Raw genomic sequence first — 26,487 nt, 5'->3', positions numbered from 1 at the left:
TCCTTTGAAGATACTCCGTTAGCTTTAATATGACATTAGGTAGAATTAACATCACATATTAAGTGTCTTCAGAGCTTTGTCGATTTAGGCCAAAGTGGTTTCGTTACAAAACTGGAATTCAAAATGGAGTCTGTATTGAGATCCATCTTATCTCATCTGGTGTATAAAGATTCATTAACAGTAGGTTTTTTTTGTAATATTTTTATTCCTCCCCCCTCCCCACCATAGAAATGTGAGAATGTAAAAAAATAAGATATAAGTGGATTACTGAGGTTTAATGTTTGCAGGGTTTTTTTTTTCAAATTGAATATAATGAAAAATTATGAACATCAATTGTCCCCATTTATAGATTTTTCTGAAAAGCACTATCAGACTAGGCAAACAGTGGTTCCCAGCTCCAGTCCTCAAGTCCCTCCAACAGGTCAGGTTTTAAGGATATCCCTGCTCAATAACAGGTTGCTCAATCAGAGGTTCGGTCATTTTGATTGAGCCATTTGTTCTAAGGCAGGGATATCCTTAAAACCTGACCTGTTGGTGGGAATTGAGGACTGCAGTTGGGAATCACTGGACTAGGGCAATATAGCTGGTATTTATGCTTTGTCCACAAGGTGGCAGTTTTACTGAATATATTTGCAAGTAGAGCAGTGATCTCATCTGCTTCCTTGGAGAATGCATGTTTGTTTATTGTTGACCATTATTTTTTTACACATGTAATGGTATTGTTATCATGATTATTATCTGACAAAGTTAATATTTTCTTGTTTTTAGGGATGTAGACCATTTTAAAAATGTAGATGGAACCCAGAGATATCATTTTATAAAAAATAAAAATCCCAAATTGGAATTTAAAATGGTCACAACCATTTGCACATATTAAGCAAAATGGTAAACACTAATGCTAAAAAATGTAAAACTAGAAAAACACAGTATAACTAATGGTCATGAAAAAAAGAAAGAAGGAACCTGATGATTACAAAACACACTTGCACAATTTAAATTCAATTGTATTTACATTTCTTTCTTCATTTGACTACTTAATTTCATTGATTAGGTTGTGACCTAGTTTTCTTAGTAGCAGCAATTTTGTTTGCTGCTACTAAGAAAACAAGGTCACAACCTAATCAATGAAATTAAGTAGTCAAAATGAAGAAAGAAATGTAATATACAAGAGCCTACATACAAAATGTAACATTGTTCCTACTGTAGATTTATATTACCTTTTGAAATAATTGTGTTGGAAGCATTCAAGTATTATGAGCTATTTGACTTTACCGCTTGTATGAAATATTTATTTTATTTAATTTTTAGGATAGTAACTTATTTGCATTTGATGTGAAATAATATCCTATGCAGCCATTTATTCTGCATTTGCAAGATTGTGTGCACCGAAGGGAGAAGCTCAGTGAGTAAAGACACTGGGGCTTATTCTAGTAGCTTCAATAATTTTGCTGCTACATCGCAAAATTTGGCATTTTCCCGCCGGTTTGTCATTTCAGTTATCACAGTATTCATAAAGAATCTGAAACCCTCTCAAACTGTGATGTTGAAAAATGCCAATACCGCTCGGTGTAGCTGAAAAGTAATCTCAGCTTTTTCTAAGTTCTCCCTTGTACGATCTGTCCGCATTGCTGCATAGAGAGCTGCACAGAGAGCCGCCTCTCCCTGCACAGCTCTAACTGGCGATCGCAGTGTTTTTATTAACATTTTAATACTAGTGTGCATGAGCATGTGGTCTCTGGAGCACAACCGCATTGATTTCAGGTCCGGGGACTCCCTGCTTTCTGAGATACAGGCCCCATTATGGGGTTCCGTTATCGCCTATGCATTTAAATGTCCCAGTCACAGGGCACGGGACCTTTAAAATTGCATGGGAATACCAGCACCCCATAACAGGGCCAGTATCTCGGGAAGCAGGGGGTCCCCGGAAATTAAATCAACACAGTTCTGCTCTGGAGACCTCCTGCTCACATAAACTAGTATTAAAATTAAAATAAAAACAGCTTAATTAACTTAGAGGCTAGCCTCTAAGGAAATTAAGGGGTTAAACCTGAATAGCCTGTTTATTGGGGACAGAGGGGGTGGATGAAGGGGGCATTTGCCCCAGGGTGGTTAGGCCTGCAGGGAAGGTTGCGGGAGGAGTTAACCCCTTCCCAGTGGGAACTGCTATGGTAACCACCCACCTTTGGGGCCCAATCACTCTACCCCTAATAAACATTAAAAAACACAACCTACTACCCACTTCCTCTACCCCAACAACCCCCCCAACACAGTTCATACATTACAGTAGTGGGCAAAATTACTAATATCCAGATCTGGATAATAGCTCATTTGCCCTTTCCAAATAAAATATTATCCAGTCAGCATAAAGTAAATAAAACCTGACTTACCCCTGACAGGATGAAGGCTGTCCTCATCAACACCTCCGTGTCCATGTCCTCCATGTACCCATTGATAGAGAGTGGAGTAGTTGCCCCAGGATGGGTGATTAGGTCGCCCGGGTAGCGGTGGAGGGGGTTGACCCCTTAATTACTTTAGTGGTTACTAACTGCTAAGGTGATTAAGGGGCTAGGGGCCATTAGATTGTATTTTTTATTGTTGGGTTCCTGCCAATGGTAGACAAGGACACAGGGGTAAGTGCAAGTTTAATTTACTTTATGCTGGCTGGATAATGTTTTATTTTGAATGGGCAAATGCACTATTATCCATATCTGGATAATAGTAATTTTGCCCATTATTGTACTATAATGTTATGGTTGTTAGCGGTAAAGGGGTTGCCCATTAATTCCCATTGGGGTTATCTTTGCTCTGGCAATGACTGGGTGTATTGGCTAGTATTATGTTGTAAGGTTTATTGTGGGCAGCGGGGGTGGGTGAAGGTGGCATTTGGCCCACAGTGGGTGTTTATGCCAGGTAGGTAGCGGGTGGGGTTAACCCCTCCATTACCTTAGCAGTATTAACCACTAAGGCAATGAAGGGGTTAACTCCTCCACCAACACCCCCGCAAGGCCTAAACACCCACCGCGGGCCAAATACCACATTCACCCACCTCCATTACCCCCCACGCTCCCACCGCCCAGCTACCCACAATAAACCGGGCACTGGTAGTTAACCCCTTCATTGCCTTAGCGTTAGCCGCTAAGTTAATGAAGCTACCTGTAAATGTATTCTTATTGCATAGGATAGAAGCCGGGGTCTCCGGAGCTGAAATTAATGTGTATTAGCTCCAGAGACTCCGGCTTCAATCCGATGCAGGAAAAAATGCATTTATTCTATCTAAGTCCTGCTCTCAGATCCCATTTCGCCACCCTAGGGCTGATGAGAAGAAATCTTTGATAAAACCACAATTCCAGAGCTCGATGAGTTTATACTATTACTAGAATAGTGATTTTATCAAAATTTTGATTTTTGTCCTTTGGCAACTCCCGCACGATGTGCTCACCTGGGCACGTACTGTGTGTATAAAATTCCTATGTGCTGTGTACCGCGCACTATTCTGTAATTGTGAAACACCCTGAGTCCCATTGAGAGACAAGTGCTATATGAAATAAAGTTATTAAAGACAGTACAGTGATTTGAATTATTTGTTAGAACGTTTAAAGAACTATAATCCAATCATTATAATTGCGAGATATTTCTGATCTCCAATGGACTGAAGACTATAAATGCTAGTACAACAGATAAATAATGTAGCATTACCTTTTCGGCCAGTGACAATACAGTGCTGGCTTGAATTATGGCAACTTGTTCTTCATTCCTCAGATTCTGTCAATCAAAAAAAAGAAAGAGAAACACGTGCAGGGATATTAGGGAATACTGTGGGATATATTTTCCTCTGCAAATAAAGTGCATATTTTGGTTCTTTATAGGGGCATGTAATCATATTCTGAATAAGGAAATCTGTTCCTACTCACCCCATTGTCACCTAGTATGTCCAACTGTTTTATAAGATCTGGTATATTGATATCCTATAAGAACAATAAATAAATATACATTATACTGAAATTGCAATGTCACATCTGATTTACCTCTTTCCATATCCACATACAGTATATTGTATTGATACAATACTAATGCTTAACTAAATACTTTTCAAAAAAATGTGTTTAATGATTTTTAACAATTTTGTAGGCAAATATAACAAAAAAATAATAAGAGGGCATAATCAGTGTGACGGTAGGGTCAGTCAGCCTTACATAATAAAGGTGAAGCCCGGCTGGCTGCCCCAATGTTCCCCATACAGTTAGTCAGCAAGCCAGTAATGTATTTGTGGTGTTAACATTTCTCTGAATGCAGACCCAGTAATTCACTTAACTGGGCTGTCTGCAGAGAAATACAGGGTTGTGACAAAGGCTGGGAGCAGCTAAGTACTGGGACAAATGGTGAGTGGATAAGGGCTTGTAATCAGGTCCGGAGACTGGCTCTCAGCGACGCAGAGCCTTTGTTCCCTGTAGACACTGAGGCGCCTACCCAGTGGGCGGTATGGAGCAGGCCAGGGGAATTGTTGCTGGGTCTGAGCCCCGTAGGCGCGATTCCCATTGGCCAGCTTGATTTTCCCACTCGCCGGCGTCTCAATCCCCTGTGGGCGGTCCAGAGTGCTTAAGACGCCCCCTCCTCTGATTGGGCAGCCGGCCAAGCCCTCGTCCTCTGATTGGCTGCCGCCTCACGATCCGTGTCGTGATTGGTTTCCGGCCCCTGCTCCATGTTAAGTATAGCAACCGAAGGCTATGTAAGGAGCGCAGTTGATCAGGGCACCAGGAACAACTTTGGAGTCGATCGGAGACACGGCTGACGGGAGAATCAAAAGTGATTCGTGTGAAATAGCACCGAGAAACACAGAGATGCCAGGGAAAAAGACGCTGAGGGCAAGCCTACTGAAGCAGGCCCCTGCACCTAGTTGAGGCTAGTTTCTAGCCCCCAGGCCCCCAGTTGGTGAGTGTTTCTCTGTGTTTATGTATTTTGTGTCTTTGCTGGCTTGCCAGAATAAACTTTCACTTATTCAATTATTGTGTCCTGTCTGGTGATAGTGATCCTGGTGGTTTCGGTGTTAAACGTTCTAGTCCCCCGTGGCAAATTAGTTTAAAGTCAAATACATAAAACACCAAGCAAAGAAATAACAGCTGCTAACAGTGTGTACTAACAATGGGGGGGGGGAGGGAGGGAATGGTGAAGAAAAAAAAGGGGAAACCCCCATAAAACAGAAGCTTTAATCATTTACAAGATAATAAAACAGTATAATATTCCAGAGGAGTTAACGAAATACTTGTAACCAGGGTCAATGCAACCACTAGGTAGGGCGGCACAATTTGGGGAGTGGCGGAGGCAGCGGCAGCAGAGTGCAGGCTGCTTAGCTCTGCCTGTGTCCCACGCTGCTTCCACATGCTGCTGCTGCAGCCACACACTAATATTCAGGTTAAGGGAGGGGAGTAAAAATGGAGGGGGTGTAAAAACAGAGAAGACGAAGTAAAATTAGTGGGGGGTGTAAATATTGGGAGGGGTGTTAAAACGGTGAGGGGGAGGGGTGTACAAATGGGGAGGAGTGTTAAAACAGGGAGGGGGTAAAAATGCAGTTTATGAAAACGGAGGGGGGGGTGTAAAAACAAAGGGGATGGGGGAGTGAGAGAGAGAGTGGGTGAGAGAGAGGGGTGAGACAGGAGCTTGAGAGAGAGGGACATGAGAGAGAGGGGCATGAGAGAGGGGTTGAGAGAGGGGATGGGGGTGGGTAGAGAGGGGATGGAGGTGAGAGAGTGGGATGGAGGGGTGAGAGGGAGGGGAGGGGTGAGAGGGAGGGGAGGGGGGAGAGAGAGGGGCGTGAGAGGGAAGGGCATGAGAAAGGGGAGTGGGAGAGGGGTTGAGAGAGGAGATGGAGGTGTGATAGAGAGGGAGTGGAGGCAGTAAGAGAAAAGGGTGGTGGGGGAGATAGAGAAGGGGTGGATGGGGAGAGAGATGGGTGGAGGGGATGAGAGAGGTGGATGGGGTGAGAATGGTGAAGGGGTTTAGAGGGAAGAGTGGTGGGGTGGGAGAGAGGGATGAAGGGGGTGAGAGAGAGGAGGGCTATAGAGAAAGAGGAGTGGAGGGGGGTTGTAGAGAAAGAGGAGTGGAGGGGGGTTGGAGAGAGAGAAAGTAGTGGAGGGGGATTAGAGAGAGAGGAGTGAAGGGGGATTAGAGAGAGGGATGGAGGGGTGTGAGAGAGAGGGTTGGAGGCGGGTGAGAGAGGGGTGGAAGCAGGGTGAGAGAGAGGGTGGAGGGGGTAAGAGAGAGGGATGGAGGGGTGAGAGGGGAGTGGAGGGGGTGAGAGAGAGGGGTGGAATGGGGATGAGAGGGGGTGAGAGAGGGGGTCGAAGTGGGATGAAAGAGAGAGTGGTGGGGGTGGTGAGAGAAAACTGGTGAAGAGGGGAGAATGTGGGGTAGAAGCTGTAGAGGAGCAGGTGGGGAGAAGTTGGTGAGGGGAACATGTGGGGCAGAAGCTGGTGAGGAGCGGAGCATGTGGGGAGAAGTTAGGGAAGAGGGGGAACATGTGGGGAGAAGCTGGTGAAGAGGGGAGTATGTAGGGGAAAAGCTGGTGAGGATGAGAGGGAGTATATGGGGAGAAGCTAGTGATGAGACAGGCACTAGGCAGCCTAGGGTGGCCCATTTTGGGGGGTGGCAGAGGTTGAGGCTGGTTATGTGGCAGCGTGATTTGCGTGAGACCGGGAGCAGAGCAGTCACAAAGCGGAGGTAGAAGAGTGCACTGCAGAGGGAGGAGGGCGGTGGTGTCTGTGGCAGAGGATGCCCCAGCGCTCCGACCTCGGCAACCTGAAAGAAAGTGAGAACTTCCGGTGCCAGTGAGGACCTCAACAGCCAGGTAAGGAATTTTAACTGGGGGGGAGGGGGTGAGAGAGGATGAAGAGCGGGTGAGAGAGGATGATTGGGGTGAGAGTATGAAGGTGAGAGAGGATCAAGAAAGGATGAGTGGGGTGAGAGGACATAAAAAGGGGTGAGGGAAAGGGAATGAGGGGTGGTGGTAGAGAGAAAATGGGGAGGAGAGAGAGAGAGGATTCTGTCGGACCAGGGGAAGTCCAAAATATGTGGCTGGAGGGGTGGCTTTGCACGGCTGTATGTTCACCTCGGGCGTCAAATACACTTGCACCGTCATTGCTGGTATTCGTTGTGCGTTTTTGACTCGGTTACATTAGTACTTTTATGGAAAAATGTTCATGTGTGGCCAGTGACGAATTCTTCTTTTTCCACATATAATAATTAGTATTATTCGTTTTTTTAGACAGAGTTCTCAGCTATTGGGAAAAACCTTAGAAGAGGCCGGCTATAAAAGCATCTGGACAGTAAATTATTTATCATGATACTTTTCCTTATCATGACCACAGATATTTAGCATTAGGAAGGAGGAGCGGCTCAATGAGTAAAGACACGGACTCTGCCACTGAGTTTGAAGCAGGGGAACTGATTTTGCACTAGGGGAGCCTGGATCAAATCCTGCAGTCAGCTCTTCCAGACCTTGGGCAAGTCACTTTATCTCCGGGTGCCTCAGGCACCAAAAACATAGATTGTAAGCTCTACGGGGCAGGGACTGTGTCTGCAAAATGTCTCTGTAAAGCGCTACCTAAAACTAGCAGCGCTATACAAGAACAAACAATTATTATTATTATAATATGGGCTAGCAAACTGTTGGATAACCACAGTTCTGTTTGCTGTATAACTAAATGAGTTACAATTTTCGTTATTTTATAATCAGCCTAATGAAAAATAATCTGTTTAGCTAAGCACATATATTACTCTTCTGCTAAAAAGAAATGATTGATATGAATATTTTGCATACAACATACGCCATATGAAAAGGCGGTGTAGGATATCCTGATAAACTCAGATGATAAAAACCACAATGATATATACCTTAAAAAAAACAGTAAACACACATAAATAATACAATTAATAAAAGTCCCATGAAGAGTCCTGTTGTCAAAGTCCAAACCAGGGGATTTTCCAAATCCCCTCAAACAGTCTAGCAAAAGAAATTTGGACTTCCGGCGCAAAGAGCCATATGCTGGTTTCACCCCGCTCACATACCATGTTGATTATGATGGTCATGAATTAACATACCAGCAAGGCCATTATCACAAATGACAACGTTTTCACTAGTGATTATTATGGTTGTCGTGATTGACTGAATGGTTTGTATACCTGCCCATCATATTACAATGCATATCACAATGAAATATGTACTGTACCTTAACACCTTCCTTCATGCAGTAAATCTGCAATGCACTAACACCATCTGAGAATGGGTGGATCTGGAGATTAAATGGAGGCGATCTCCGTTCTCTTTCCTTTGAAGAAGGTAAAAACACGTATCACAATAATCATACTGTGCAATTGGTACTTACAGTTGAGACATCTTCCTTTCAAATATGTTGGGCCATAGCTCTTGAACATTTTAGAACAACATAGCAGGTAAGTTAAATAATATCTTTTTAAGAAAAATTGAAAATATAAAAGAAATCTTCCAATAAGATGATCTTACTTCCAGCTCCAGATTCCGAAATTCCAGTAACTCGTTCTGATCCCTGGCATCCTGCAGCTCCTGCTGAAGTCGGTGGTTTTCTGACTCCAGTTTCTCTATCTGACACAAATGAATGCATCCAAAAGTTCTAATATAGATTGATAATTTCACTTCCCTCCATTGTTCAGGAACAATACTGTATCTGTAGCCTTGCTTTTTTGTGAATGTTTACATCTTAATGTTTAAAGCAAAATGCTTTAACTACAGCATTTTACATTTCAGTAGAGATTCTTCAGTGCCTGGTAAAGCCTTTGCCATCAACAAATGTTGAATAAATATTATGAATTATGTTTATCATAAATTTGATAAGTAAACTTACCGGCACACTGGAGAAAATATTAAATAAAGTGTTTAATGCATAGCCTACAAACATTTCACTTTTCAGTCTATATCTGCTTCGCCCAAAAAGCGGACGTCTGAAAGTGATCCCCAAGAATGGCTCCCTTCTGCACAGACCCAGCATACATCTGTTAACATCTGGCATTTCTTGCTGTAATGTGTTTCGTCAACCCCACCCCCTGCAGTGTTCATGACTGGACAAAGGAATTTCAAATCTCAGCTGAATTAATTCAGAACCACTTCAGTCTACATCTACTTCGCCACAAAGGCGGACAGCCTTTGGTGGCAGCTAAAGGGTGTCATAGTTTTCTGCTGTTTGGTAATGTTACAGCTGCTTATTGTTTCAGAAACTCACAAATCCTCTTATCTCCTGTACCCAAGACCTACTTACCCTGCCTATAGCTTGTAGATTCCTTGAGGCAGGGCCTCTTCTAATACATTGAATGTCTATCCTAATGTAATGTATTGTGATGCGTCCTTAAGTGGAGGCCTGTATTTACTTAAAAATAAGGGATGATGATGATGAAATATTTATTGCAATAATTTCAGGCATTGGTTATGCTACCGAACAACAATGCCCTTGCTATTGCATATGTTTACAACTGAGCTTGGCACTTTTCTATTTCAAAGGCTTTAATGCTTCTCTTCTTCTAACGTACCTTTTCTAAAAGTTCCTGATTTCGTTTGAGGAAAAGTTGCTTTTCTTCTACCCAATGTGAGTCCTGTTACAAAACGTGAAGGAAAGGGTTCAAACTTCAGTCATATCCGATTAGCATATTTCCCAGTTATCTCAGGTGTGATCATTTTGGTTCACAGGTGTTTCCCCATGTGTAGTTTTAAGATGTGTTTGAGGGGATATACAGAGTACCAAGAGCTATAACTAAGAATAGGCTCTATATTTGCAAGCCACACTTTTCATGTTAGCGACTGCTGTTTTAACTCTCCCACTGATGGTGGCTCTAACAAAATCATTTGATCCCACACCAGCAGCAGAGCGGTTAAATACCCGTACTCAGATAAATTCATTGGGGGAGATTCACTAGCCTCTAATATGGGTTATCACACTTTGATCTCTCATTAACTGCCATTCAAGTCAACAGCAAGTAGCGCAGGACCACGGTGCGATAACCTTATATCAGAGATTACTGAATCCAAATGGGTAGAAAGGGAGCTTTGCAAGTGAGTTATTTGCAGAAAAGAGATGTTACAATCAATCAGACTCTCGCCACAAATTTCCAAACTACAGGTAGTAACAATTAATGTTGAACGCTTTAATCAGGCTACTTTTCTGACGTGTAGATCCCCAGTTTCTGCCCTGGCAAACAATTACATTATTATGCCATTTGTATTTATGATTATAGTATTTTCGGTTGTATGATGGAATGGAACACAATGTTATATTTTGTACTAATATTTGCTATACTTGAACAATTCCCACATGTAATTACTATACTGCACTGTTTAAAAAAAAAACAAAAAAATTAGACATGTACTATGATTTAGGACTTGCTTTTGAATGTATTATCTGAGGCATTAAAAATGGATGTGCTTCATGGTCATGGTGTTATAGCACTATCCTCTGAAGTAGGAAATCACAGTTATAAAAACAGTATAAAGACACAGTATGGGCAATTACTTGTCTGTACACATTCTCCCACCCATGAGAAATTAGATTGCAAGCTGAATGGGCCAGAAATCCGTGGTCCTCAAATGTATCTACAGTACATAATATATACAGAATATAGTTAGATAGAATACATTATTATTAGCCCTTTTCCGCATTGAAGGGCTTAATTTGATCCAGTATTTTAACAATCTATTTTATGATTCCAAAGGTAATTTCTGAAAAATTCCTTAATGGTAAAGCTCGAAAATCAATATCAAGCTCCATTGTGCAACAAATAGGGCATAATAAAGTGATAAATTAGTAATTGGATAGAGAAAAAAAGAGAAAAGTGAAGGGACAAACAATAGTGTAAAACCTTTGTACATATATATATATATATATATATATATATATATATATATATATATATATATATATATATATATATATATATATATATATATATATATATATAAAGAACAGTCAAATAGAACAGTTGGCACTCCTTAGGTGCTGATAGGCTGTAGGTGCTTGCCCCATATGGATAATATAGACATACGTTACCGTTCCAAGGTCTGGTAAAGCAAGAGACAGCACTCAATTGTAGGATACAAGGGGAAAGTCCCATTTTGGAGGAACGAAACGTTGGGTTTCTTGATGTACCACTATTTTCACCAATACACTTTGTGAAGTTTTCTACAATTGAGTGCTGTCTCTTGCTTTACCAGACCTTGGAACGGTAACGTATGTCTATATATAAAGAACAATATAAAAACATTAATGCCCTTACAGGAAAATAATTATTTAATGGATATAGCATCAGTTTGAGGCTCGGCCAGGTAGTCAGAGTATATCCATGGATGGCTCCTGCACAAGTCCATTGATGCTACTACTCTGAAAAGGGAAAGGCGACGTCAGATGGATAGGCCCCTCCTCGATGTAATCCACTCAGTACACATCCAACACAGACAGAGAAGCCATGTGTCTCCTGCACAGACAAAACTGTCCCAGTATATGAGGAAGGAGAGGGGAATGAAGGGAGAGAAATGCTCTACTGCTCCAAAGTGGTAACAAAGCACCCAGCAAGTCTGCCTCCACGTCCACTCTGCAACCATCATGTTGTGACTGCTCCGTGTTGTTGCGCCATGCACCTCCAGATGCAGGATCACTAGGTGATATTGCACTAACTTCGTGGGAGCGTACCCACAATGCCCTATGCGTTTTCTGAATACGATTCACTTCCTAAGGGGCAAGTAGCTGATTATAGCAGGTGAGTCTTTTAAATGACACCTGAGCATAGTACATTGGCCAGTTAATTAAGTATATCAACTATCCTCACAGGTGAAACAACCCTAACAATGTCTGCAGCTAGTTAACGAACCTGAAACTCTATACAAAAAGCACTTTAAAAAACTAAACTGTCAGGGCAATACAGAGTACGGTAACACATAATTGACATATATTATTAAATACAGAAAGGGTACAGATCTGTTCCCATGGATATAACTTCAAAGACATAAAGTAACAACTTGTGTTAGTGGAAAAGCTGTGCGAAAACAAATTACCACAAAGAAACAAGGCTCATGAGACTGGAGACATATGTATCATGAAAAATTAGCTACTTGAGACCTGAGGGCTGCAGAGCGGACGTGGAGTCAGACCCGCTGGGTGCTTCGTTTCTGCTTTGAAGCAGTAGAGCACTCCCCTCCCTTCATTGCCCCTCTTCCTCGCCTCAATGAGACAATTCTGTCTGTGCAGGAGACACATGGCTTCTCCGCCAGTGATGGGGTTATATTGGAGTTGATTACATCGAGGAGGTGCCTATCCATCTAACGTCGCTTTTCCCTGTTCGGAGTAGTAGCATCAATGGACATGTGCAGCAGTCATCTGTGGCGTACTCTGACAACCTACCCAGCGAAGCCAACACCATGTTTGTTCAGGAATGCTGCCAGGTAATGTACTGTACTTTAATCCATGCATGCCATGTTTTTTTTTTCTTCTTAATTTGTATGTTTTTTCTCTAAAAAAAAATATCTCTTGTCATATGTACCATTTGCACATGTAACAGATATAGCAAAAAGATGTAAGTTAGAGGATGAAGAAGATTTATTTATAATATTGTACGACTGTAAGTACTGTACTGTATAAAAAAATACAAAAATGCGTAATGTAGTCATTGTTTAATGCCAACTCTGTGTCCATGCAGGAAAGACATCCAGCGACAGTCAGGTAATGTATAGTACTGTAATTCATGCAGAAATTCAAGGATATGCATATGTATTTCAACCAGGTCCCATACTGACATGCGCAGCACAATATTGTATGGTATGTGCAATTATTAATATCGAATATTCTCTCTTTAAAGGCCAAGATGTCCGTCAGGAACAGCCCTGACATCGTTTCCTAAGTCTCCTTCACTCACAGTTTCTTTGTCTGTCCACCGTGTGTGCTGATGTTTCTGTCTGCTCTGGGTTTTCCTCTGTCTGTCTCCTTGTGGGTGCTCCTGTCTTCTGTCTCTGCCTCCCTTTATAGTCTCCTGTACCGTTTTGCCTTTGCTTTGTTTGTGTCCAGACTCCTTCTGCCCTGCCCAGATCTAACCTGTTTGAGTCCTGGTAACATTATTAAAGGCCCTTTCATATGAATTAGCTTGTCCCCATCTTTGTGGTGCTGCCCAGTCCTACTCCCTGCCCAAACCTGCTCTCGTGTCCCGTTCCTGCCACCGACCCCGTCTGTGACCCTAACTATGATCCTTGCCTGCCACCTGCCCTGGACCTAAGCCTGTGACCCCAACTATGCCTCCCACTGTCTGCCCTATTGAGGTCCTATCTGCTCCTGGAGTTCATGACAATGTCCAAGAGCCAGCTAGGTCGAAGAAGAAAAATAAAAGAACATTGTAAATTTGGAAGAAGAGCCTTTGTAGTATTGAATTATTCGTTTAAACTTTGTTAGCGTTAACAAATAAAAAATGTTTTCTCTAAAACTTTTTTTGGTGTTTTCAAGCTTTTAGATTTTACATTTCAATTCAATACCATTACATACAATTCTATACACTTACAGTACATACAGCGTGTTACTCTATATCGGATCGTGCGAACATGAACGGGAATAAGTGACGGGTTACATTGCATTTCAATTTTTAAGACACAATACCTCGTGATCACCCACTTGCATTTCTGACCGATATTGCAAACAACGCTAAAATGTCATGTTCAGTCTTCTGTCACATTTTGGGCAAAGATCCCGCAAACTTTTAATGCACGGTACGGAGTTGGGAGCCGTAAGGAATACTCAAGGAAACAGCGACTAACCATAGCGCTACATAAGTATGCGTTAAAGAATTCCTGTAAGGGCATTATTGTTTTTATATTGTTCTTTTTATGAGTAAAAAGGTTTTACACTATTTCGTGTCCCTGCACTTTTCTCCCTTTTGTTTCTATTCAATGGTCTAGCTCGTGAGCCACCTGAGATTAACTGCGGGATGATTATTCATGAGATAACCCTCTAAGAGCCATGGAGCCTGAGAACTTTGATATCCTTTTGTACGTTCACGTATTTTCTTTGGACTTACTTTTTTGATATGTGTACATTTCTTTTTGTTCTTATTTTTTGTGTGTCATCATAATATACTGTAGTCACACTATTTGTTGTCACTTATGCACTTTTATACTACACTTATTGCATTAAATGTGGAGTTCTTACACCCATTTAGAGGTTAGTGTTAAAATAGTAAATCGAACCCTGACACATTGTTTGGTGATATTCACTTAGCGCACCTGATCTCTTTTCTATTTCAATATATGAAAGTAATGAGCATTTTAAGAAAATTATTACTGAGGATCTTCTGCTGACATACCACACATTCATGAATTACTTTGTTTGTCTTACTAATGAAACTCTAAAATGCTAGTACAGTAAGTCCTCGTTTTACGACGCTTCGCTTTACGACGAATGGCTTATCCGACGCTGTCCAATGCATCCCTATGGCCGGTTTTACGACGCCAAAATGGCTTATCTGACACTCTTACAAAGCTTTGCAAAGTTGCAACATTATGTCAATTAGAAAGCTGCAGTCAGGGAAATCATCCAGATCAGTCTGTGTGAAGGTTTAGTGGTGTATTTATGCCTTTAAACGTGTCTAACAGTTTTATTATACAGTTCTGGATTCAATAAATAGAATCTTTACATCATAATGTATGTGTGTGCAGCATAATCTTATTGTTTGAGTAAAATATTTTGTGTATTTTAGCATTAAAAATGCCTACAGGAACGGAACGTTTCATTTAAACACTGTTCCTATGGGGAACGTGTTTCGCTATACAACGCCATTATGAGTAACGCATTGCGTCGGATAACCGAGGACTGCCTGTACAAACCTACAGTAGTCGCCAGTTACCACGTTACCTTTCCCCCCCCCCCCCCCCCCTTCTTTTCCTTACATTTTAACCTTACTTTTCCGATGGGAGAGTTTATTCAACCATTTCCTGCCAAGTTCATATGTCATCATTTTTATTAGGGTAAAGGACAAAAATACATGCCAATGATTATATAATAAAACCACTGCACAAAAAAAACCCGAACCTGCCCCTTCTGAGCCAAAGCCTTCTCCAGATCTTCGATCTTAGCCTTGTAGTTGAAAGCTTCTGTATGCATCTGCACCTGCGCCTGTTAAGAATTGTGCAGTAATTAAAAAAAAAAATCAATTAAAAAAACAGGTTCAATATCTCATGCCCTGCAGCTCTGTTCATAATTGAATGCTCTTCGCTTGCTTGTACTACTGCAGGTAGTGTCCCCCCACCAACCTCTATACGCAGAAATGAATCCATGCTGAACACTTTCTGCATACTGTAGGTATTCTGTTTGCTGCTTGCATGAACATTAACATTCAGTCCCTTGTACTTGGTTACCTTGGCTTCTCTCTCAGCGTCTATAATGCCACCTGTATGTTCCTGCAGCAATGCGTACGCCCTCTGCAGTGCCTGGTACTCCTTTGTTAACTGTCGAAAACGCAGCTCCGATTCCTCAGCTGCTAAACTCTATGTGGGAACACAGAGTGACTAATGTTAGTGCTGCTTTCTGGTTTCAGTACTAATTAGAACATTTTAGTTTTTTTAAGCAAGGCACACTGATCCTTATTGCAGGATTTCCCTCGCCATATTATACTAGACAAACACCAACACCCCTCCTCTCCCAGTCACCCTATTGCTCATGTAATAATATTACCCAAATGGTAAGGTTATTTATCAAAGCCTCAAAGGAAATTCAGATGCAAACATAGCACCAGATTTATCAATTGTATCATCTGACTAATCTGGTGTTGTTTTTTTTTTACTAGATTGGCAACCAGGGAGACTTTAATAAATACTCTAGATCAGTCAGATGGTGTCAAGTTATTTTGGTGAGAAACTAATAATATTTTGTATTTTTATGGGATCCATAACCACATTTTTATGGGATCCATTAACTTTCAATTAAACTTTTGAGGCCGTAATTTAGCCCCTTCTGGGGTGGAAACATGGCAGCACATTCCTGGCACTCTGGTCTGCTTGGCAATCATTAGTAGAGCAGACAAATTGTTGTTAGACAGTTAGTTGGCAGAGATATGGGTAGTTGTATGGGGGCTGTGTATCACAGGATTTGAACATCCCCTTTACCAAAATGAATACCTATAAGGACACTGTGATTATATATCATGGTATTTTCCAACCATTGTATCATGTGTGCTTCAGTTTGCAATTTGGAGATTCGTTTTCAGAGAAATCAGAGAGGAGATACATGGCATGCATAATGTATGGGGTGCATCCTAATCTGCATCTCGGGCCATATTATTTCAACTCACCAAGTCTGATTTGCCATAAACTGTAGGGACCAATGATCAGCATCAAATGTGACAAGTTTGATTTACAAGTTTCGTGCATTTGTCACAGAAAATGGTTGATTGTTATGTTTTGTCTTGTGCATGTGCATCTGGACACACTTGGTTGGACCGATAAGCTTTGTTTTCTGTGCATTGGTATTAGTGGTATTAAATGTAAATAAGCCAACAAGCTGGAGTACAGCTCCTTAACAGCTGCTCATAAAAGGTGAGTCTTTTAGAGGAATATACAGTAGTGCACAATACTGTAATTTAATCTAAAAATATGCAAATAAATCAAAATATTCTGCAATCAGGAAAGTATTGGCAAACCGAATTGAAGTTTTACAGATGTTTTGCTATATTAAAATGTCCTGTACACACGTATTTCATCACTATTTTAAAATAAAGAGAATTTGATGTATTCATTAATACTATTTTCAGCTTTGGAGACCATCTAGGTAAAAGTAGAGGGATTAAAAATATGTGAACATGAGCTGCTGCTCCTTTAACTTAGTATTTCACTAACATTGATATTGATAAGTCTTTACATCTTTAGATATCTTGGTAAAAGTCCATTCAATGTTTGTAATTCCATAACAGACTATTCCAAAAACAATATACTTTTAGAAAACCCAATGGGCCTGTGAAATCAGTCAAGTCTCTTACTTCATCCAAGTCATCATCTGGTGTGGCTGGCGTTCGGTCTGTTCGATATGACGCAACAGAGGACGTTTCTGAGTCCATAGAGTCATCATCATAACCAAACACTGTGTCAACTAGATGTCTCTGCAACAACAGCTGAATGTTAAAACTGGATCATTGGAAGGCAACAGAAGTGCCTACTACTGTCAAAAACTGTTCTCAACCATTGTGATACAGCCAGCTGATTTTTCTTTTTATCCCTTGTTCCTTTCAAGTCTTGCTTTTTAATGTCAGGGCTAATTCAACTCGTTTTTTTGTTTATTTAATGTAATTTGTCCCTCTTTTCTTGTATTTTGTTTAGTGTTAATTTGTTTTTAATCAAAATGTATTCTTGTTCAACTATTTTGTTTGTGATAAGCTTAGCTGAGGATCACAACTAAGTTGAGAATTAATGGTACAAAGGATGGTACTGTAGCTTTTTATGTCATTGTCACATTTCCTAAAGAAATTAATATATACACGCCATCACTTTGAACTCATTCCCACAATTGCATGACCTGCACATTTCGCTCTTTTTGACTAGAGATAAGCAAATGTGGCCAAGTTCAGCCTATGGATTTTCGTACAAACATTTTTATTTCTTGGCAAACGCGCAAAAGTTTGTATAAACATTTTGTTATTAAACAACCTCCCTCCCACTTCTGTCTAGCAAAACCCATAATATAAGGTAAGGCTGCAGGGATTTTTTTAAATAAATTTAAAAAAAAATTAATTATCTGTTTTTTTAAAATTAATTAATGAAATGAATTTAATTAAATTAAAATGTCCCAATTTTTTTTTTAATTAATTACATTTTTATTTAAATTTTTTCACATTTTTTTAAATTAAGTTAGGCGAACCAAACTTCACGCATTCACAGAAAGTTGAACTTGAAAAGAAGCACCATATTCACAGCAGATTCAAACTTTGGATAAAAGTTTACCCATCCCTATTTTTACCTTTATAGGTTTGGAACTTCTTTTATGCTTCTTCCGTCGGATAAGCTTTTCCCTGTCCTGGGAAGCAAAAAACCAAGAACTTATTAAGGATGGTGGCAGTTCATTATACGAATCTGTACACAACACACACCATGCTGGCAACTTACCAGTGTTAAATCATCAATAACATTCTGCTGCTCTATCACTTGAAGCTTCAAAAACTCAATTTCTTGCTCATCGCTGGCTTGATCGAGATCATTCAAGGATCTCAGCTTCTTCAGTGGAGGGTGAGAGGTGATTTTCTCTCGCTGAAGTTGCAACATATTCAAGCAGATCAAATTCATGGCTTTCTTTTTATAATCCTTGTTATTGTGTTTGTGTCCTGTAGCTCTCTGAAACACTCCCTGTTCATTTATATTTGCTTACCACAGTAATGAAAAAGTCAAGACAGAATATCCAAGGAAACAACTTTAGTCTTGTTTATGTGCTCATAAATGAGTGTATATTGCTATTCCATATAATTTTTATGGGTCTATAACTAATCATTTAATGTTAAATATGTTTTTATTTTCAATCCACAGATCTATTTGTCCATTCATCTACAAATGTATATCAATGTCTATATATAAATGTCAATGCAATAACAAATATCTGTATAGCTGATGGCACTCCAGAATATGTAATCCTGGGGAGCACTATATATTACATGTAAGAAGTAGTTCAAACAGTTAGGCACTCACAGGCTAATACCATCTAATTCAAGGGTGCCCAAACTGGGGTGAGGGGGACAAAAAATTTTTTTTGGGGGGTGCGGCAATTACAGAGGCCCTGGCTCTTCAGCGCGAGGCCTCTGTAACTTACCTGAATTCAGCCGGCTTCAGGCAATGTGTTGACATGGCAACATGGCTTCAAATGATGCTGCAGGGTCACGTGACATCACATGACCCCACTGCGTCCTTTGACACCGGATTAAAAGTCAGGGGGTTGGCGACATTGGGTGAGAGCTGGCAGGGGGCGTAGCACAGAAAGTTTGCGCACCCCTGATCTAATTGAATAATATCAACATTTCAGTCTGTATCACAGACCTTTGTCTTGTGAAAATAGTGATATTTAATTAAATTAGATGGTATTAGCCTTTGAGTGGCTATACAGTATGTTTGAACAATGCAATGAAATAAGAAAGATATTAAAAGATAAAGCCTGTAGAGTGTATAATCGGGTCTGATACTTATACAGTATGTCATACTTTGGTATTTCATGACATCTATAAAGAATCACTGGCAATGACAGAGGAAACATACATTACATATTTGCATGGAACAACCTTGGGTACTTGCATGATACGAACCATTTCTGCATTTTCTTTTGTGAGGACCTTTAACTTCTCTTCCATGCGTTGTAAAGACTGCATTAGCTCATCGTTTCTTTTAGTGAGGCACTTGTTCTTATCCAGGAGTGGTTTGCACTGTTTTTCGGCTTCTCTGACTCTCCTTAGCTGCAAGGTTTGAAAATGATCAGGTTTCCCGCCATCAAGCTCTTAATTGCTACAGTAACTAAAAAGGAGTTCAGGAAATACTTTGCCACCTTATTCATACTGAAAGTAAAGAACAATAGAAAAACCTACAAAAAGCTACACAAATCATCAAGAGATTGATCCAAATTATATTGGCACTACTTAGGATTAGAGTACTGTAACAAAAATCCTCACATCCGTCACTGCATACAGTACAGTATATGAGCCGTATTTACCATGCAGCTCTACTCCACGCTGGAAGACACCTTATAATAATACACTGAAGTGTAAGGGGTCTTTCAGCAGCAGAAAGCGTCTTATGTCAGAGCACTGCTTAGTAAATATGGCCCTATGTCTGTAGCATACAGTATGCACGTTATAGTGTAGGGCAGGAGTGGACAACTCCTGTCCTCAAGGGCCACCAATTGGTAGGTTTTAAGGATATCACTGCTTCAGCACAGGTTGAGCCACTGATTAACCCACCTGTGCTGAAGCAGGGATGTCCTTAAACCTGACCTGTTGGTAGTTGTTTAGGACTGGAGTTGGTCACCCCTGATGTAGGGCTTTTCAATAAGTTTTCCAAAAGGGCCAGATGAAAATAATGAGTAGGAGGGTCCTTTAAATTATGGCAAATGTCATTTTAGATCTATACTGCATAATAACAGTTAAACATCACTACATTGTACATCATACAAGTAAGGAAAGGATGTGAAAACATGTTACAAAAAATATAGGGGCCTATTCTATAAGCCTTCATTAAAAAAAATGGCCCTGCCGTTTACGCCGCCTGTTTTTTGAGCGTTGCTATCAAGGTATTCAGAAAGCCTCGATTATCTGTGATAGCAAAATTCCCAAAATGGGCGAGTAGCTGGCGACATGAAGATCGCCTCTCTCAAAAGGCCAAACTGGGCGATTTTCTCCAGCTGCTGAGACAGCTGCACAGAGAGAGCCGGCACTCCCTGCGCAAATCTCGCCAGAAATGTATGTTTTTTTAATAAAAAAATGTAATACTAGTGTAGATGAGCAGGGGATTTCCGGAGCAGAACCGCGTTGATTTCATGTCCGGGGACCCCCTGGTTCCCGAGATACAGGCCCCTGTAATCGGGTGCTGGTATTCTTCTAACACAGCTCCGGAGAACCCCTGCTCATCTACACTACTAATAAAAATTATATTAAAACAGCTTCATTACCTTAGCAGCTAGCTAACAAAAGCATTTGTTTCCCTAAGTCCTCTCTCGCCGCCTTCTCTGCAGGTTCTCCCTAGCCTCACGCCAACTTTTCCTTGCGAGAGGATTTGGGGATAAATTTGCCATTCTAGAGCCGCAAAAAGCCTCAATAAGGTAACCGAGGCTCCTAGAATTGCACGAGTTCCAGAACCTGCTGATAAGTGGCTCATCGCTGCTCACCCGGCGATTTTTCTTCCGACGACTGAAAATTTGGGCGATTTCTGCCTTTGTCACCCACTTATTGAGGCTTACTGAATAGCAGTAGGCATTTTAGCCGATAAGTGCTCCATAAGTGGCTTATCAAGGCTTATAGAATAGGGCACATAGTGTTCGAAATATATATATTTCCTTTTTTTTTTAGCTGAAAAGTGAGATTTTATGTGAAAATGTGCACTGAACTTCTGAACCAACTCTCTTAAGATTAGGAAGAGTAGATGGTCCATGTGCCCCAAACCTATTGTGTGCTCAATTTGACCCATGAGCCACAAGTTGAAAAGCTCTCTCACAGCGATGATCACTTTTATCTTGCAGTGTCACTGCGTTATGTTCCAAGTTTGTTCATAGAAGAAAAGATTTGTATTACACACAAAAAATCCCTTATAAGCCCCTCTAAAGGAACTATATTATATATAGTGTGTCAAAACTTTGTGAAATAAAATCTGAATGCATAAAGCGGTGAGGGATAATACCAGTTCATTTCTCTCATCCACGAGTAGAGTATTCCTGTCCTCCAGTTTCCGGATTGTAGCGTTCAGCTCAGCTATTCTTCTCTGGTTCCTTCGCATGTCCTAAAAACAGCCAGGTCATTTTTTTTCTATTTATATTAAACACATTTGTAAACCAAGAGTCATGTCAAATTATACTTGCATCTGTCCATAAAACAATTGGACATTTGACAATGTTAAAACCCCTTTTATTTCCCAGATTTTAATGTCAGTTTTTTTTTTGTATCCTAAAATGCGACCACATCTACAAATGTTTCTTTATTAGGGAGCATGAGAAAAACAATATTTTTGTTATATGTATGCTACAGTATGTGTTTTTACTATTAATAAATGTAGGGTATAGTTTTTTTTTATATATCTCCATAGGACTCAATATCTCCAGTTTAGTTACCGTATAATGTTTTAAAGAGAGTAAAAGGATTGGGGTTCAGGTGTGATATACAGTACTGTGATTCATGTCTTTTAGAGATAATCGCAGTGTCAATATTGCAGCTTAATGAAAAAGGTGTTTAGACCTAGATTTACTAAACTTTGTTCAACGTGAGTTAATATTGCTAAGGTTAAAAATGTGAGCATTAAAATTTAAGAAGCATAATTGTATTCACGAATTACTATTTATTTATAAATGGTTTTAAATCGGAAAAATGCATTAATGCGGCAAATAACGGAATGGATAAAATAAGTGTTAGCTCATAGAAATCTGTGTTAAGCACTGCTAGTGATATGGGAGATATTCCACTTTCTAATATAGGGTTATGTAATAGGATATCTTACAAAACCCTATGGTAGAACATGATTTAACCTCTTTGATGCCAGAGGCTACCAATGCATTGCATATGAATCCCTTCATGCTTAGTGATAACCACCCTGCAATAAACTAGAAGCAAAATTATGTTATTACTACTCCTTGCTAGTCCAAGTTGCCAGCTAGAATGGGCAACCCATGGCTAACTAGTCAATAAATGCTACAAAGTGATTAATATATACTGTACCTAACACTACACTCCATAGCCCCCGCTCTTGCATACCAAAGAAGATAGTAAGACATTGCTTGGCAATGCCTTGCAAACCCCAATGGAGAACAAGGAGGGTTAACACCCACCTGCCTCCTGCCGGGGGCCTAACCACAATTCTCAGGGTACATACCCCCATCACCCACTCTACTACCTACACCCCAACACCCCCTATACAAGAATGACTCATAGCCCTATTAGTCAACGATTTCTAATAGGACTGTAGGTCACTGTACCAATTAAAAATAATTCCTACCTTATAAAACAATAGTAATATACTATATTATACATTTAATCTCCAGAAAATGGAGAGTAATAAATAGCATGTTAAACGCTAATGGATAATGAATTAGCTGTTAAATACTCATTTGCATGCTCTGTTGCTGTAAAATGATCTGTAAAATATTACCGCTTGTGATTTGGCTTTAGTGAATAAGTCGATAAATAAAATTGCGTTAAATATGGCTAACTCCAATTTATTCATTTATTAAGCTTTATTGAATCCAGGCCATAGTTTTTCAGTCGCTATTTTACTCTATAATATTAGTGTGTCTGTTTTTGTCTTGGAAAAATTACAATGCCTAAATCTTCATATTAAAGTGAGTCTCTATCCTGTCAGTGACTATTGTATAGGGGCAGGTAAATTATTGTATTAACCAGAACCACGTTTCACTTCTAACTTACATTTTTCTGAGAATATGATTACGCTACATGAAGAGTCAATGATAACATCTGCACAAAATTCCACATCATCTCCCAGGGAAAATTATAATGTACATTCAAAAAGTATAATAATCATTGGTACTATTTGCTTAAACATTCCTTGTGGTTGAATTGTACAGTACAGTGGATGTAAACTGAATTGTACATCATGCAGAAAAGTATAATGTGATCTTTAGGATTCCTGATTAGACCCCACATAATATGCAAAATGTCTTACTGGGCTGCTGCAGTGCTCAGACCCATCTCCTGCCCGTCCGGGGATCTCACGTTTGGGACTGCTTATGTTGTTGCATTCCGCCTCTTTCACTAGGAAAAGTTGTTCATCCAACGCCTCCTTCTGAAGCTGGAGCTTCTGTAAGTAACCCGTCTGGGTTTCCAGTTCTTTTTCTAATGAAAAAATTATCCTGTCCTTTGCTTTTATTTCATCCATCTGAAGGACAATACATCACAATAGAACATTTAGAAGACTCTGTAGACGATTACATGTTTAAGCTACGTACAATATGAGTGGCCACCAACTAGCCAAACTTTTGTGAGAACTCTGAAGAGGATCTAGCTTGCTCTATAAGATACTATACTGTACATGTTCCCCTTACCCCCTTCCCCTAGTTAGGTATTTTTTTGCTTTTATTTAAGTGAAGGTGTTAAAAAATGTACGTAAATAGTGTGATATGGAATTTTTGTATGTTGTGCCAAAAAATTCAATAACATTTTGAGTTATTAAACAGATGTAGTACTAGGTAGGTTTTAGTCATAAGTCTTCAACGTGTTCTAATTATGTGACAATATTAAATGGTAGTTATTTTGAGACCCTGATTGGCCTACTCGATATAACCCAATTCAAAATGTTGGTTAATGCATACTTAACCCTAACTGACACTAACACTGTCCCATGCCGAGCCTCTGACGTCGATGCATGTCGGTGTGCGCCGAGCCCAGCTTCTGGCACGCAACGGCATGAGAGAGAGGCCTACAGCTCACTGACGTCAGAGGCTCGGCGTGGGATAATGTTAGTGTCAGTGAAGGAGGCCCGCAGCTGGGGAGAGCCGGAGCCTGGCGGCAACAAGAGGACTGGCAGCCGGACAAAGAAGTTGGGGTTTTTCTTTGTATGTATTTGGGGGGTGGAGAGGGTTGTATGTATTTGGTGGGTGGGGGTGTTTGCATGTGTTGGGGGTTGTATGTGTTTGGGGGGTTTGTATGTATTTGTTTTATTTTTTTTGGTAGTTGGGGGGTGGTGGGGTTTTTGTATCTCTTTTGGTGTTTGGGTGGGTTGTATGTATGGCCGGGGGGCTGGGGGGAGAGTGTGAGGAGGGGGGATTGAAAAAGCAGGATTAAGTGAGTGGGGTAATTGATGGGAGGAGGGGGAGAGCAAAAGGAGAGAGGGGATGTAAGAAAAGGAATGAGGGGGGTGAGTGAGGAAGAGAGGGGGTAAGAGTGAGATGGGGGAGAGAAATATATGGGAAGGGGGAGAAATAGAAAAGGAGCTCGCGAGGTGTGAAAAGGAAGGGGCCCTCAAGACAGCTGATAAAGGGTGGGAACGGGACTTGGTCGTACAGGTAACTCTAGTCATTGGCTCCCGAGAAATCTGCAAGTGGCCCGGCACACACCTCCTTTAAAGTGAGTCGGTCTGTATTCAAACCCATGTTTCATCATATTGAATAGGGAGCAATAGACCACTGTTATTTTTGTTGCATAGTATAACTATAGGTGCATCAAGGTTTCTCACATTTACTGTGATCTTTCAAGTACAGTATATCAACACATTTGCTAATATACTCCTACAAACTACAAAGGGCGTAATTAGACATTGCACAGTGCACCAGTGGTTAGTCCTAAAGTTTTGTTGTTAATAAGGCCCCTGGCCAAAAGCCGTTTCTCACCAGTCTACGGATGTCCCTCTCACATTCCCATTTGATCTTGGTAATAGCCTCCTGATGGGACTGGTGCTCGCTCCGCAGATCTCCTGCCTTGATTTTGTCCGAATGTATCATATTGTTGAGGGACTCATCAACCTGCTTCTTGGCAGATTTCAGCTCTGTGATCTCTTGCAAAAGCTTGAGGCGCTCGGAGTCAAAGACTTTCCTGGCCTCCTCCCGTGCCTCTGCACTTAAGGCTGTCCTCACTTTGTCACTGCTGCCATCCCGCAGGGCACTAACAGCTGACTTAAGACGCAGGATCTCTGTCTCTTTAAGTTTGACCATCCGAGCCATTTCCTGCTCATGCTGTTTGATTAAGTTCTCCCTAACTGCTTGAAGCTCCTTCATCTTCTCCTCGTGCAGCTTGCCCTTCAGTTCTGTAACAGTAACTGTGTGCTTGTGCTGCTCCTGCTCCTTTATACGCTTTGTTTCCTGGTTCTTTTCCCTTTCAAGTTTAGTCACCTGCATATTGGAGAAAAACATTCAGGCAAACCCATCTTGCTATGAAGAAGAAGCATGACACCTTTCACTGATACTACCAAATCTGATATTCAGCCACCTCAAGGGTAAAATCTTTTAAAGATTCAGTCCAACCGGCACTTTAACGTATGTAGCCTTTGATTCCCTTTATTGAAAACTAATTACCTAAGCTGTCAATTGATTAGTTCTCCCGCGATCGATCAGCAAAGATCCTGCTTTCCAGGGTTCACCAATGGCCGCATTATAGTTTCAATCAATCCTTCAGTCAGTATAACTCAGCAGATACAATGTATTCTTATATTGCTAAGGTAACATTATCTATTATTATAGTTTGCAGCTCAAACCACTGGGTGCAAAAACCTGCTATAGAAATCAAAAGATGCTCATAATATTAAAACTCATTAAAATTGGCATTAAGAGTTGAATTTAAATTAAACAAAATTAATTATCTAATACCACAGAACTGGGGTATTTAAAAATAAACATACATATAGGATATTGCATGCATTGCTCCTTTAATCACAACATTAAAGAGACAGGCAATAATCAGAATAGATAAAACATACTGCATAGCTAAACATGACAGTGTAAACTGCCTCTAGAATACAGCCCTGGCTAAATGTATTTTACACTGCGCTCATGTCTGAGGTGGAAAGGTGCTTAACGAGCAGCACTCTAAATTAGTTTTTAACTAGTCTTTATGAGGCTTCCCACCTTTGAGACCACACAGCCAATAAATAATATTACCCTTCTTTTGCCAGGCGATGTTCCAGCACCAACAAACGGCATATTTGGTTGAACAATTTCAGGAATACTTAAAGGAAGATGTACTGTATTTATTCACCTTTACGCCTTTGTGTGACATGCTTTCATTAACTAAACCCATCTCAAGAGGATAAGGAGAAAATGTAGCACATTA

At 40.5% G+C, this 26,487-nt stretch overlaps 1 protein-coding gene across 3 annotated transcripts in view; it reads right to left on the bottom strand.

Annotated features, from left to right (window-relative positions):
- JAKMIP2 (janus kinase and microtubule interacting protein 2) overlaps window positions 1–26,487 on the bottom strand; it is a 114,195-nt gene that overhangs the window by 16,560 nt on the left and 71,148 nt on the right. For 2 of the 3 annotated variants that reach the window (XM_075601019.1, XM_075601020.1), the window contains exons 4-17: window positions 25,053–25,550; window positions 23,390–23,602; window positions 21,401–21,499; window positions 19,321–19,467; window positions 18,140–18,280; window positions 17,994–18,050; window positions 17,020–17,139; window positions 15,404–15,532; window positions 15,078–15,161; window positions 9,553–9,615; window positions 8,516–8,614; window positions 8,223–8,321; window positions 3,912–3,965; window positions 3,697–3,762 (exon numbers count right to left, since the gene is read on the bottom strand). In XM_075601019.1, the coding sequence (XP_075457134.1) occupies window positions 3,697–3,762; window positions 3,912–3,965; window positions 8,223–8,321; window positions 8,516–8,614; window positions 9,553–9,615; window positions 15,078–15,161; window positions 15,404–15,532; window positions 17,020–17,139; window positions 17,994–18,050; window positions 18,140–18,280; window positions 19,321–19,467; window positions 21,401–21,499; window positions 23,390–23,602; window positions 25,053–25,550 (1,869 nt within the window). The remainder of the gene's footprint in view (window positions 1–3,696; window positions 3,763–3,911; window positions 3,966–8,222; window positions 8,322–8,515; window positions 8,615–9,552; window positions 9,616–15,077; window positions 15,162–15,403; window positions 15,533–17,019; window positions 17,140–17,993; window positions 18,051–18,139; window positions 18,281–19,320; window positions 19,468–21,400; window positions 21,500–23,389; window positions 23,603–25,052; window positions 25,551–26,487) is intronic. The other variant, XM_075601021.1, reaches the window with a different exon arrangement.

This window comes from Ascaphus truei, chromosome 5, assembly GCF_040206685.1.
Source record: "Ascaphus truei isolate aAscTru1 chromosome 5, aAscTru1.hap1, whole genome shotgun sequence".
Taxonomy (NCBI): Eukaryota; Metazoa; Chordata; class Amphibia; order Anura; family Ascaphidae; genus Ascaphus; species Ascaphus truei.
The sequence above is the reverse complement of the archived record's forward strand: the minus strand, read 5'-3'. Positions and strand labels throughout refer to the sequence as shown.